The sequence below is a fragment of the Loxodonta africana genome, chromosome 9 (genome assembly GCF_030014295.1).
Source record: "Loxodonta africana isolate mLoxAfr1 chromosome 9, mLoxAfr1.hap2, whole genome shotgun sequence".
Classification (NCBI taxonomy): domain Eukaryota; kingdom Metazoa; phylum Chordata; class Mammalia; order Proboscidea; family Elephantidae; genus Loxodonta; species Loxodonta africana.
The window spans coordinates 48,638,061-48,651,607 of NC_087350.1; the positions used below are offsets into that span (position 1 = coordinate 48,638,061).

Here is a 13,547-nt window from a genome sequence, read left to right on the forward strand (position 1 = left end):
AGTGGTTACAGAAACTCTGACATCGCAGATGTTAGGGCCAGGAGGGGGCAAATAGAGGGAGACGACAGCACATTTGCTCTAGCAGCATTTTTATTTACAAACAGCAATTTCCATTGACTTTATTTATACCATAAAAAAGCCATTTACAAGCAAGAAACAAGGATTCATCAGAACAAAATTAAGCAGCACTGAAATATTCATGTCACAAATCTAAAACAAAATGAATACAGGAGTAAAATATCATTTGAATAAATAGTCTTAAAGTCATGCTATAAAATAACCCTTAATGGCAAGTTACTAGTTGATACAGCATCCGCTTAGCTAGCTTCATTTACTTCATATGGTGATGAAGTGTGGAGTTGTGAGGTTACCAGTTTATATTGCAAGATAATGACACTGTGTTAAGTCATTCAAATTGCTCAACCATTTATAACGGAAAAAAATGTTAGCCCTACTAATAAAAGTGGTGAGAGATGGTTTTCACATTAGGAAAATGGTCATTCTCAAACAAACCAGGTAAGTTTACCTCTTACTATAGTCAGAGCAGCAACCAATGACTTGAGCAACAAGTCCAAAGGTTGAATTCACAGCATACTTGTCACTGAGGGGCAGCAAGAGGTCTGTTTACTGAATCTGCTACAAGGAGCGCCAAGCGAGGCTTACTTCAGGACTTGATCAAGAACTACAATAGCCCTGTCTGTGCCAGACCCAGGGAGGGAACCAGGGAAAAGAGGGTCTCTTCTGGGCCAGAAAGTCAAGCACTGGGCAGAAACAGTGGAAACACTCCGGCACTTACTGAAAAAGATGTGTGTGACATGTGACAACCATTACAAATTTGGAACAATGTGAATGACTTTTCTGAACCTTTAGTTCAGTTGCACTGAGTATTACGAAATCTATGATTTAAGAACTAGATAGTTTCATATAAAGAATTTACACAATTCCCCAATACTTTCATATATAAAATTTAATAAATAACCCTGACCAGTCTAGAAGCACCATTCAAGGGGCGTGCGCCCTTGGAAATAGTTTAGCTGTTGCATATTTGAGTCCCTTTCAGTGGAGGCTTCACAGGAAACCGTTACAGATTTTAACAATAACGATGACAGCAACATAAAAATCACAGTAACTAATAGGAAAAGTTGTTAAAATAAAATACACTGATCTCTTTAACGTAAAGCTCGTTCACATAGACGATTTTCCTCCCAGCCCTTGTTTTGTATTCCTGCAAGTTCTTCCTAAAATATAGCCTGTAGAAACAAAAGTAAAAACAAAACCACACACAAAAATATGCAGGCCTATGGTCTGGGCTAAGGGAAAAACAAAGACTTGGTTATGACTGCCATTATTAAAAAAGACACCTACTCATGCTCTGGAAGATTATTAAAAAAAAAAAAAAAAAACTATCAATTTAGTTCTACAGTATACTCTGCTTAACAGTGAACTGACAGTATCCTTTCTGCTGTTTAAAATAACAAAAAACCAAGGCAGAGCCGATTGGGAGGCTTTCCACTGACCAAAAAATTAACTTGTCATCAGATACTGTATTTACAAATATAATTTCTAAATGTATTTACAGCTGGAGTAGAAACTATAGGATAGAGAACTGATTAAAATGAAAGTAACTGTTTAAAACCACAAACATTAGTAAAGTATAAAATTCTTTGTTTTCACAGTTTGTAATAACAGGTTAAACAACTATAGAAAAGGACGCTGTCACTGTCTTCACATTGTCTACGTATTGAAAAAGGTAGCTCAAGAAGAGACTCAATTATGAACAAGCCTATATGAATTCAGGATATATTTTACTGTAAAAGATTTCTTCACATATCACTTTATCTTAATTGATTTCTGCATTTGTTATAAATGAAACATCTAACCTAAAACTGTACAGAAATAGGGACTTTGCTTTCCAAAAAGAATTGCTCTAAGGAGTTACAACAGCGTACTTCGTCTGTGGAGACGTGAACTTCGGGGAGAGAATGTTTCTGTTCTGTGGTCATGTTAATCCTCCTGGCACATCCTCATGTGACAAGGCACAATTAATTGCTGCTGCCAGAGTTAATCTTTCACAGCCATGCGCAGTAGGAAGCATGACAGTATGAGTGCTTAGAGAGGCTACACATCTCTGTGCTGGTCTACGGCTGCCTCCCTCAAAGCCCTGTGGAACTTTACAGTACTGTGTTATGGCTTGAGAATTCATTCTTAACACTGCTAGCAGTGGAAAGGGTAAAGTGTTAGCAACATGAATGGGAGCAAGTGAAACTTGCAAAATGCGGAATCATTATTATTAGAGAAAAACTCAGTCAATTTTCTGCCCCTTTAACAGTCCCATTACAATGTTTGAACCTGAACTGTACAATCAAAGCAATGTTTATTTTTGTCAGAGACAATTTTGGATAAGTCACTCTTTGGTAAACTCAAACCAGTTAAACAAATTTACAAATACAAAGAACTCCATGTAAATAAGGTTAAGACTGACACAATGACAAGAACCAGGACATTCAAGGTGCTTGCCCCAAGCGCCCTCCCCTCCTAACTTGTCTCACATATCGCAGAATGCTCTAGAGACCTCTCAGAATGCCCCAAGCCTGAGTGAAAAGGAGGTTCCTTCCCTGAGCCTGACCTCTCATGTCCTTGATTTGGGCATTTCTTGTCGCAAACTTAATTTGTATCAAAACACAATTTTTTTGTATTTAATTCTTAAAAAAAAATCAAAACCAAACTTATTCATGTAAGGAAAAAGAATTCACAAACATTTACCTGAAACCCCAGAACATATTTAAGTGGGTAAACACTTGGGGTCCAGCCTCCCCTTGAGGCACACGGCTTAAACAGGAGTTGAACAAGTGCTTCAGAGAGAGAATGAACCCATTACTTAGGCAGTTTGACGAGGAAAAAGGCATACTATATACCCGATTTAGCAAGAGCCACTCCTCTGGAGCAGCGGGAGTTAGAGTGTAATCTGTACGTAGTAACACTGATGTGTAGTGCAGCAGTTCACATGTGAGCAGATCTGTGTGCTAAAGAGATACTACTGCGCAGCTACCACCCCCGGGGGTCTATCACAAAGGGCTTGAATGGTTTTGTTTAAAAAAAAAAAAAAAAAAAAAATCCCCCCCCACCCCAAATTGCCATTATTTGTATTTTAAGAGCCAAAAAAGCATGGAAAACCAGCAAACGTCTATTTTTTGTATTCCTCTAACTTAACTCATAGCCTATGAGGTTGCGCTTTTCATTTTTGTTTTTCTTTCCAATGGTTTTGCTGTTCTGTGGAGAACCGCTGGTTTTGAGTTTTCAGAGCCAAGGTTCTCAAGCAGAGTCTGGAGTGCTGACATCCCAACAGCAGCCTGCAGCACAAACTCACAACCAAATTACTCACAAAATTACTCTTTGCCAGAGTATACAGTACCAAAGCAATCTTGTAGAGCCTGTTTTGTATACTAGAAGCACACATGTGAGCAAAATCCAGAACTGAAGACATTTCCTAAAGTACTACTAAAACATTATTGAAATAGGACTCAGGTAAGTTTTTATACAGTAATGTGTTTGCCAGCACATGCTTTTGAGGTCTCTTTTCAAGCTATGAACTCAAAAGAGGAAAAAAATTGTAACTGTAATTCACTATTACCATTATACTTCACATTTTCTATACTATACTGACCTAAAAGATACTTAACATAAAGATAGCACCACGTGACCCAAAAAAAAAATGGTGACACACAGAGTATACTAGAGGGCTTTTTAACTGTTGGTTTCTTTAAGCAGGAAACACTGAGAGAGTGGGGGAGCCATTGAGGCTCTCATTAGCACACACAATACTAAGATAGGTATATTGCTTGCAATTCCCATAGAGTGTATCTTTACAAAAAGTACAAATTCCAAGTTCTGCAGTTTCCCTGGGAACTGCATGTAGAAAAAGTTGCTGTGCACCTGAACTGACTGTTTGAAAAGTGAAAGAAAAAGAACACAACACTGCTTGGAGAATTTTGTAGACAGAGCTACAAACTCCTTTCCTTTAGTTCGAGTACTAGCTCGTGGTAGAGTGATTCGATTTAGTTACCTGGTATGTATGTTTCTACAGTACGGAATGAAGGTAGATTTGTAGGCCAGTAAAAACATTGAAAACCACTGCTCCTTTGGGGTTGGCTAATATAACACTACAATATGTAAAAAGGTCAGCACCACAGGTCATCCAGCTCACCTACTGGACAACTAACAAAAATTCCAAACGGTTTCCAACTAGAGTAGGATACATTTTATGGCATTTGGTTTATGTACTTGTTATGAAGCAGAGCTATGAAGACTGTGATTTGCTTTGCTTGCTTTTGGACACAAAGATTAATATATATGAAAACCATTAACATTCTTTTGTAAGGGAAATAAAGGGGCAAAATCCTAACATATTAGGTAGGGATGAGACAGAGTCAAAAGCCCTGTTCACATTGTATTATATATTCCTCTTACATTCACCTCAACTAGAATAAAATCAAATTTGAGAATGTATATATACTATATATATAATAATCACTTTATTATATATATATATAAATTGTCTAACTATCCCCTAAAAGTAATTTTAAATTAGAAAAGATTACCCATTTGTATCGGCTGACGGCATCCTAGTCTCTCTTGGTGGAAATGCACCAGTGCCAGCACACGCAATGAGAGAGAGTACACCTCTTGGTAGAGAATGTAGCGTCAACCAGTTGGCATAGCTAAATCACTGGCAGATTTTGGATTAAAGAGTTCAGCCAGAGAGGAATACTGTCAGCCTGCGTTTTCCCTGGATATGTTGCCCTTCATGCTTTGAGCTCCTTGGGAGGAGGGAAGTGGGGAAAAGGATAAACACAATGAAGTGTTCCATCCAGAAACCTTAGACTGCCAAGAAAACAAGAGATTTCCAGATGGTTGGGAAAACCAAAGATTACAACAAAGCAAATCACAAATATGCATTGATTAATGTGCTTTGTTTGGGTGCACTTCTTTACCATCTTAATCAGGAGCATCGGATACTGTGTGAATTTCCATTCGGGAATCTAGGGCCATCTCCGAGGCTGATGCATCATTTTCTAGTTTCTGTTCCACGTACACATCTGTTCTCTCAGGGGACTCGATGCGACTCCTGACTTCGGCTACGCCTGGGTGGTTTTTTCGCAGGTGTTGGTTGAGGGTTCCTTGGAATGGAAAGCACTTCCCACAAATCTCACAGCGGAATGGTTTATCATCAGTATGGCCCCGGATGTGGTACTCCAGCTGGTCCTTCCGTGTGTACTTCTTCCCACAGAACTTGCACACAAAGGGGGTGATTCCCATGTGGAGTCGCATGTGCCTGTCAAGGCTTCCTTTCTGGTTGAAGGACTTTCCACAGTAAATACAGATCAACCTTTCATTGTATGGGTACCAGTGACCTCTTGCACTCCTCTCCCGGGGACTGCTCTCATACCCAGGGTTATTCACCATAGCCTCGCTGTCAGATCCCTGCACCAAACCCTGCAGATCACTGTGCATATGGACAGACAAAGCCCGCTTTTGGCGGGCACGCCCTCCTCGGAAACAGCTCAGCATGGACCTGGATGGACTGGAATTACTCAAACTTCCAAAAGCTTCTGATACGTTGGTTGGCTGTGAGGCTGCTTGGGAGTAGGAATATGCGTGCTGTAGCACAGAGCCATAGGAACCCACATTCACTGCCACAACTTGTTCCCCATCAACCATCTCAGTGTGGTACCCATCGTCACCCAGGGAGGAACTGTCTGAACAGCTGGGCCGGTCAGACTTTTCCATCTTCACTTTCACCTCAGTGATCTGGCTTTCCCTCACCAGCAGATCCCCTTGCTCATGGTCTCCCTCTATCTGAATCTCATACTCAGAGACGCTCCCACTGCTCCCTCGGTCCGAGTGCCCTTCCTCCTGTAAGCGGCCACGCAAAGCTTTGCTGGGGGTTGTCTCCATCCGAAGATCACTGCTTGTGGTGGACTGCCGCACCTGAGAGCAATATGGAGGGGAGACCTCAACTGGGTTGGCAAAGAAGCTGCTGTCTTTAACTCCGTTCCGACTCTCTGGATTCTCTTCAGCACCAACAGTAACAGAGTCAACATCTCCAACAGTGATTTTTGAATGGATGCTCTCTAGGATCTGCGTGCACTTGTCAATGACACACTGCATCTGAAGAAAGCTAGCTGCAGTCAGAAAGCTGACAACATCCTTTAGCTGCAAGGACATTCTTCCAGTGTAACAAAATGAAAGCAACTGTTCAAACACATTGGGATTTTTAATCACTGATATTGACAAGCCACTCATGGTACTTAATGCTGAATGGTCCCGGAAATATGGGGAGCTGGCAGCAAGGACTGCTTTGTGGGCTCGGAATGGCTGACCCTGAATGTGGACAATGATGTCACATAGTTTTCCTTGCAGGCGGAGTTCATTCAGCTGGCTCAGAACGGTGCTGCTGTACTCGGGCACATCAAACTGAATAAAACTGCTGCTGTCCATTTCTACTGACATGAAGCGTAATCTGCAGAAGGAGAGAGGTTTCACAATTCACCATTAACACCTCACTAAATACAAGTGGCATAAATACAAACTTAAAAAAACACCACCACCACCACTGTAGCTATTATAACCCCATGTTCTGCCTGAGCATTCTCCTCTTGCTTATTATTATTAGTCTTCCATGTCTCAGTTAATTCACCTAACGCCAAATAATCCAATGATCGGTTAACCTAGCGCCATATTTAGCTAACATTCATCTTAATCAAAATGAAAACATTTTACACTCAATAGAGCTGTTTCAGCCCTGACTGAGAATTTGGTATACTTTTAAGGGAAAAAAAAATTTCCCCGTTTTACCTACTTTTGACGGTTTGAAGTACTTTTAAAAAAAAAATAAATAAGTAAACTCATCTAAAGAACGTGTTGCCTTAGTTTTGTATTTCTAATTGGCATTTTGTAAGGATATAGCACACTGGATAGAATAAATCATGTTAAACCCTTTTTGGTATTATTATCTTAATTTGCATTTTTCCCCTTCGGTTTTACACACCTTTATATCCTCTCTGGGTTGGTATTTCACAGAGCAATGCTCAGTCCCTTCCAGTGAAGAGTTGTCTTTAGGCCGTAAGATGCATAACGGGTGCCTCAAAAGTGCATCATCCCCCGCTGCTACTCACAGCTCTAGCATATCTAGGGCAGTTTCCCTTCCTCTTGCCCAGAATCGGCAGCACTGAATCACAAAAAACTACTCACCTATATACAGCCCAGGCTGCATTCTCTTACCAAAACACAACCAAATTAGTTATTAGAATTATTATTTTAAGTCTTAAAATTTAAATACCTCCTGAATAAAAATTGAATCAAAGAGAAAAACAAAACAAAATAAAACTATTCAGAAAATGAGAAAACTCACATCAAAATTGCAACAAAAAGGATTTAGGAGTGAAGTTCACTTATGTTTTCAACTTGCTTGAGGATGCAACAAAAAAAAGAGGTCGACATGTGATAAAACAAACATAGTAAAATGCTAATAACTGTATAGACTCTTGATGGTGGGAATATGGATTTTAGTATAAAACTCAATTTTTTTTCTGGATGTTTGAGAATTTTAATAATGAAATAGGGTTTTGAAAAAAGTAACAACAAAGAACTGCAGCACAGAAAGTCAGTACCTCAAAAATTTTTATCACTAAATAATAAAGAATAAAAATAAATGAAACCACCCAAGAAGTTAGAAAAGGAAGAACAAATTAACCAAAAGACAGCTAGAAAAAATGTAATATAGAAAAACAGCAATATAATCACAGAGAATTAAAAAAATTATAAGTCAAGATAACGTGCACCTAAATCTAAGACTCTTGACAGAAAAGATCAATCGGTACGACTAGGTCATGTCAGAATTTTTTTTTTTAATCACACCAGAATTTAGGTTAGAACATTTTAGTCAAAGAGGAATACTGTTCTATTATTTATCCAAGATTTATGATTTGAAATCTGGACAAAATGGACATATTTTTAGGATCACATAAATTGGCAGAGCTGAATAAAAAGAAACAGAAGTGCCAAGGCACAAATGATCTTCAGGCCCTTGTGCGTGTAAGACACCTAGAGCGTCTCACTGCATACACTGTAACTGGTGCCTGAAGAGGACAAATGGCATAAAGAAGAAAACTGTCCACTTCACTTAAGGAAACAGTTTTTAAAGCCCAAAAGAAAATACTAGCAAATATAACCTATTTTATTAAAAGACTAACATTTTATGATCAAGTAAAGCTGCTTCGCAAATATAAGGGTAAAAATGTTAGGAAATACACAATTCATAACATCAGTAAGTCAAAGAAGAAAAAACATATGACCAAGTCAATGTTATGTCAAAAATGCATTTGAGAAAGTTAAATACTCTTTCAGAGTAAGGAAAAAACAGTAAGCTAGGAGTAGAATGATACTTTCTTAATACAGTAAACAAAATCAACCTCAAACCATGGGGAATATCATCTTAAAAAGGAAACATGTCTACATTTCCCAAAATGTATTTAGCAGAATACAAGCCCATGAGCTAGCCCTAATATCCATACATCTTAGGAATTCAAAAACACTTCAGCATAATAACCCATCCGAAAAGTCCTGCAGAAAAGAATTAAGTCAGCCATTTTCAAACTCATTTAACAGAACTCTTCTCTCAAAGAACACATATTAACATTCCAAAGAACCAGTGTTCCCTGGAGCATACACTGGTAAAGGCATTCCCATTAATGCCTAGGACAAAACTAGGTTGCTTGCCATTACTCCTCCTACCTAACATTGTTCTGGAAGTTCTAGCCAAAGCAATATGACAAGAGAAAATTAAGGCATATAGCCATTAGAAAAGAGAAGACAAAATTACTATTGCGTGTAGATGATAGGATTACTCACACAGAAAACACAAATGAGTCACTTGAAAAAATATGCTAGAATCAGGGTCTATTAAGTAGAGGGTTTCAAAAACAATTTTACATTAAAAAAAAAAAAACAACTAGGAAAGATAATGAAAAGTTACAACCAACAATAGCAACTGCAGTGTGACGGATCGCTTTTAAATGACCTTTCTCACCATGATCTTGTAACTTCCACCAAATGACTGGATGGGACTATGCAAATAATATGCTTGTGGCCCACCAAGGGGACTGGATAGCTTACTAACAGTGCAAATAAGGCTCACGGCACCCTTGTGTGAGTGGGACCATGTAAATAAGATGTATGGCACTCTAATGAGGATATTGGTCAGTTTTGCCATCCCTCTAGGCTTAAAATAAGCCGTCCCAGAGGCAGAAGAGGGGGGGCCTCACTATAACCAAGAAAGAAGAGCCAGGAATGGAGCATGTCCTTTGGACTCAGGGTCCCTGCTCTGAGAACCTCCAAACCCAGGAGAGAAAGAGGTGTAAACACCAAAGATGGCACAAGATGGCGAGAAGCAGAACCAGGAAACCAGTGCCAGGCGTGGTGGGCTTCCCAACACCCAAAGTGAGGCAGCTAGAGTGGATGTGCTGACCCATTAAGCCCTCTGGCAGGAGGCTTCCTGGTGGAGTGGGGTGGCTCTGGGCACTTATGGGTGGGGCTAAAGAACTTAGCAACACTTGCTCCAACAAGGCAGAGGCCGGGCCAAGGGACCAAGGGGCCGAGGACCAGAGAGATGCGTGCCTACAGGCACGGCTGAGAAGAGGCTGTCCTGATGGAAGAACTATATCCTGAGTCCTTCCTGATCCTGAATTGTAACCTGTCACTTCCCTAATAAACTCTATAACTATGAGTATGGTTTGTGAGTTGTGTGGCCACTGCAAGAAATTATCGAACCCAGCAGAGAAGCAGAGAGTGCCATGGGAGGGACAGCTGGCGTCAGAATCGGTAACAAGGCTGGAGAGAGGTAAGCAGTACGTATGACCTCCATCCACTGCGCCAGAATCGGCTCTGGGCTGTTGACGCTGACGATGATTCTTTCCCCCTCTCCTTGAAGTTAACGGAGGTCAGATGCCCCTGTGCAGCCACTTTTTACACCCACAGAAACTACTAAGTGCCTAGTAGGGTAAAGAAGAAATATTCTGGGTCTATGAGAAAGCCGTAACACTTTACTTCAACAAAGGCAAAAAAATGTATAAATGAAGAGACAGATCATGCTTCTGGCAAGAAGATTCAATACTATCAAGATGGACACTTATCCAAAAAATTAATTTATAAATATAATGCAGCCCAACGGAATGTTTTCTTAGAAACTTGACAAAATGGATTTTTAAAATTCATCTTGAACACTGATGTCCAACAGAAATATAATGCAATCCACGTGTGTAATGAATGTTTTCTATGAGCTATATTTTTTAAAGAAAAAAATATATATATATTTCAATAATATATTTAATTTATCAAAAACATTAATTCAAAGGGTAATCAATATAAAAAAGTTATTAATGAGATATTTTACATTCCTTTTTTGTACAAAGTCTTTCTCTGAAATCTGATGTGTATTTTACACATACAGAACCTCTCAATTTGGACTAGGACTAACCCCATTTAAAGTGCTCGACACAGTCACATGTGCTTGTTGTTAGTTGCCATCAAGTCGATTCTGATTCATGGCAACCCCATGTGTACAAAGCAGAACTGCTGTACAGGGTTATCCAAAGTTATGACCTTCCAGAAACAGATCACCAGGCCTGACTTCTGGGTGCTCTGAGTGGGTTCGAGCTCCAAACCTTTTGGCTATCGGTTCAGAGATTAACCATCTGCACCACCCAGGTGGCCAACAGAACATGTGGCTAGTAGCTACCATGTTGGGCAATAGAGATCTAAAAGAAAAAATACATAAGGAATTAAAAAAAAGAAAAACACAGCAGTACTTACACATATCAAAATGCATGACTAGATTACAATTTATTCAGCAAGTACGTATTGTGTGTCTTCTATGTGCCAGACACTAGGGATCCAGGTGTGTTACCACTCTGTCTTTATAGGTCATGATAAGAGCTATGACCTAGTGCCGTCAAGTCGATTCTGACTCACAGCGACCCTACAGGACAGAGTAGCACTGCCCCATAGAGAGCTTTCATAATGGAGGAGTGCTCAGAGCAGAGCAACCTGAACAAAAGACATTTCAGATGAGACCTAACAAACAAGTGAAGGTTAGCTAGGTATGTACGTGTGTCAGGAGAGGGAGAGGGATGCTACATGGAAACTTTCCAGACAGAAGGAATCACATGGACAGAGATAAAGAGCCTGAGTCAGGGAGGATGTGTTGGAGGTATTGTGGCACAAGTGACAAGAGGCACAAAGGGAAGAGCAGAGGATACATGAGGTTGGCAAGATAGATAGAAATCGGACTAGGATGGGCCTCATGGGCTATTTCAAACCAATGAAAAAGGAAAATTATTTAAATAGATGCCGCTGGAACAGTATGAATAAATATTAATAAAGTTAGATCCCACTTCATAGCATACCCAAAAATAACTTCTAGGGAAGGCATTTCTAAGTGTACAAAGACAGATATCAGAAGAAATACAGATTTGACTAAAGAAGTAAACTTCTATACATCTAAAAAACACCTTTTAGCAAAAAAAAAAAAAAAAGAAAGAAATTGACAAAGTATGAAAAATACTAGAACATATATAGCAGAGAAGTATAGAACCCTCATCAAAAAACCAAAACCCACTGCCGTCAAGTCAATTCCGCCTCATAGCGACCCTATAAAACAGAGTGGAACTGCCCCATAGAGTTTCCAAGGAGCACCTGGCAGATTCGAACTGCTGACCTCTTGTTAGCAGCCGTAGCACTTAACCACTATGCCACCAGGGTTTCCAGAACCCTCATACAAATCAATAAAAGCCAAATATAACAATTGAAAAATGGGTAAAGAATATGAACAGATACTTAAAAAAAGAAAAACTGCCTTTAAATATAGGGAAAAATGTTTAGCAACTCCATCAATAAACAAAGAAATAGAAATTAAATGAGACATAATTCTTTTTCAAACTGGCGAAGACTTAAAAATGCAACCCAGATGGCAGCGTGGGAAAGGAGCACTCTCACACACTGCTGTCAGAAGTGCACAGCAGCATGACCTTTCTGGTGGGCAAATGTTAACAGCCTGAAATGGGTATTTCTCTCAACTCAGCATTCTATGTCACAAAAAAAAAAAAAAAAAAAAAAAATGATGGACTTATGCATAAGTATATCCAATTACAATAACAAAACAATGGAAACAATTTAAATGTCCGATAAAGGAATTATTTAATTATAGTACACCTATACACCGAAAGGAAACCCTGGTGGTTTAGTGGTTAAGAGCTATGTCTGCTAGCCAAAGGTCAGCAGTTCAAATGCACCAGGCACTCCTTGGAAACTATGAGGCAGTTCAGGTCTGTCGTATAGGGTCACTGAGTCGGAATCAACTCAACGTCAATGAAATACTATACATTATACACTGAAATACTATATCCTTGTTAAAAATGATATTAAAGAAGAATACAAAGTTTGTTCCACAAAATGTAAGCCCCATGAGAAAAAAAAAAACAAAAACCCAAACCCATTGCTGTTGAGTTGATTCTGACTCATAGTCAGACTCTGACTCATAGCAACCCTACAGGACAGAGTAGAACTGCCCACAGTTTCCAAGGAGCGCCTGGTAGATTTGAATCTTTTGGTTAGCAGCCATAGCTCTTACCCACTATGCAGGGTTTCCAAACTTTCTATGGTGAACATATATTCCTTGGAATGACAACGAATACAAACAAAATATATTTTAAAATCCCTCGTTGTTGTTGTTGTTCTGTGCCATTAAGTTGATTTCAACTCATACCGACCCCATGTGACAAAGTAGAACTGCCCCATAGGGTTTCCTAGACTGTAATCTTTATTGAAGCAGATCGCCAGGTTTCCCTCCTGCGGAGCTACTGGGTGGGTTCAAACCACAACCTTTCAGTAAGCAGCCGTGCACTTAAACATTGTGCTACCAAGGCTCCTTTTAAAATAATTCGATAAACACCTATGTTCACTGTAGCGTTATTCACAATAGCAAAAAGATGGAAACAACCTTAAGTGCCCGTCAGTAGATGAATGGGTAAACAAACTGTGGTACCTACAATGAAATATTATGCAACAATAAAGAACAACAATGAATCCACGAAACATCTCACAACATGGATGAATCCGGAGGGCATTACACTGAGTGAAATAAGTCAATCACAAAAAAGACAAATACCATATGAGACCACTATTATAAAAACCCAACAAAAGGCTAACACACAGAAAAAACAATCTTTGACTGTCTTGAGGGAGGTGATGGGTGGAGAGGGGAAATCACAAACTAGATACTAGACACGTTAACTGTGGTGAAGAGAAAGACAACACAAAATACAGGGGAAGATAGCACAAAACACTTGACCAAAGCAGTCATAGAAGCTTCCTAGATATATTCAAACACCTTGAAGAATCTAGCTACTGAGGCTGAGAGCTGGGGACCATGGTCTCAGGGAAAATCTAGGTCAACTGGCATACCATGGTTCATAAAGAAAACGTTCTACACC

The 13,547-nt window shown here is 39.5% G+C and overlaps 1 protein-coding gene across 7 annotated transcripts in view; it reads right to left on the reverse strand.

Moving 5' to 3' along the window:
* Positions 1 to 103: 103 nt before the first annotated feature.
* ZBTB34 (zinc finger and BTB domain containing 34) overlaps positions 104 to 13,547 on the reverse strand; it is a 31,478-nt gene continuing 18,034 nt past the window's right edge. For 6 of the 7 annotated variants that reach the window (XM_064291421.1, XM_064291422.1, XM_064291420.1 and 3 more), the window contains one exon: positions 104 to 6,520. In XM_064291421.1, the coding sequence (XP_064147491.1) occupies positions 4,996 to 6,520 (1,525 nt within the window). In that variant the 3' untranslated portion in view covers positions 104 to 4,995. Of the gene's footprint in view, positions 6,521 to 7,048; positions 11,542 to 13,547 lie in introns of those variants that run through there. The other variant, XM_023544910.2, reaches the window with a different exon arrangement.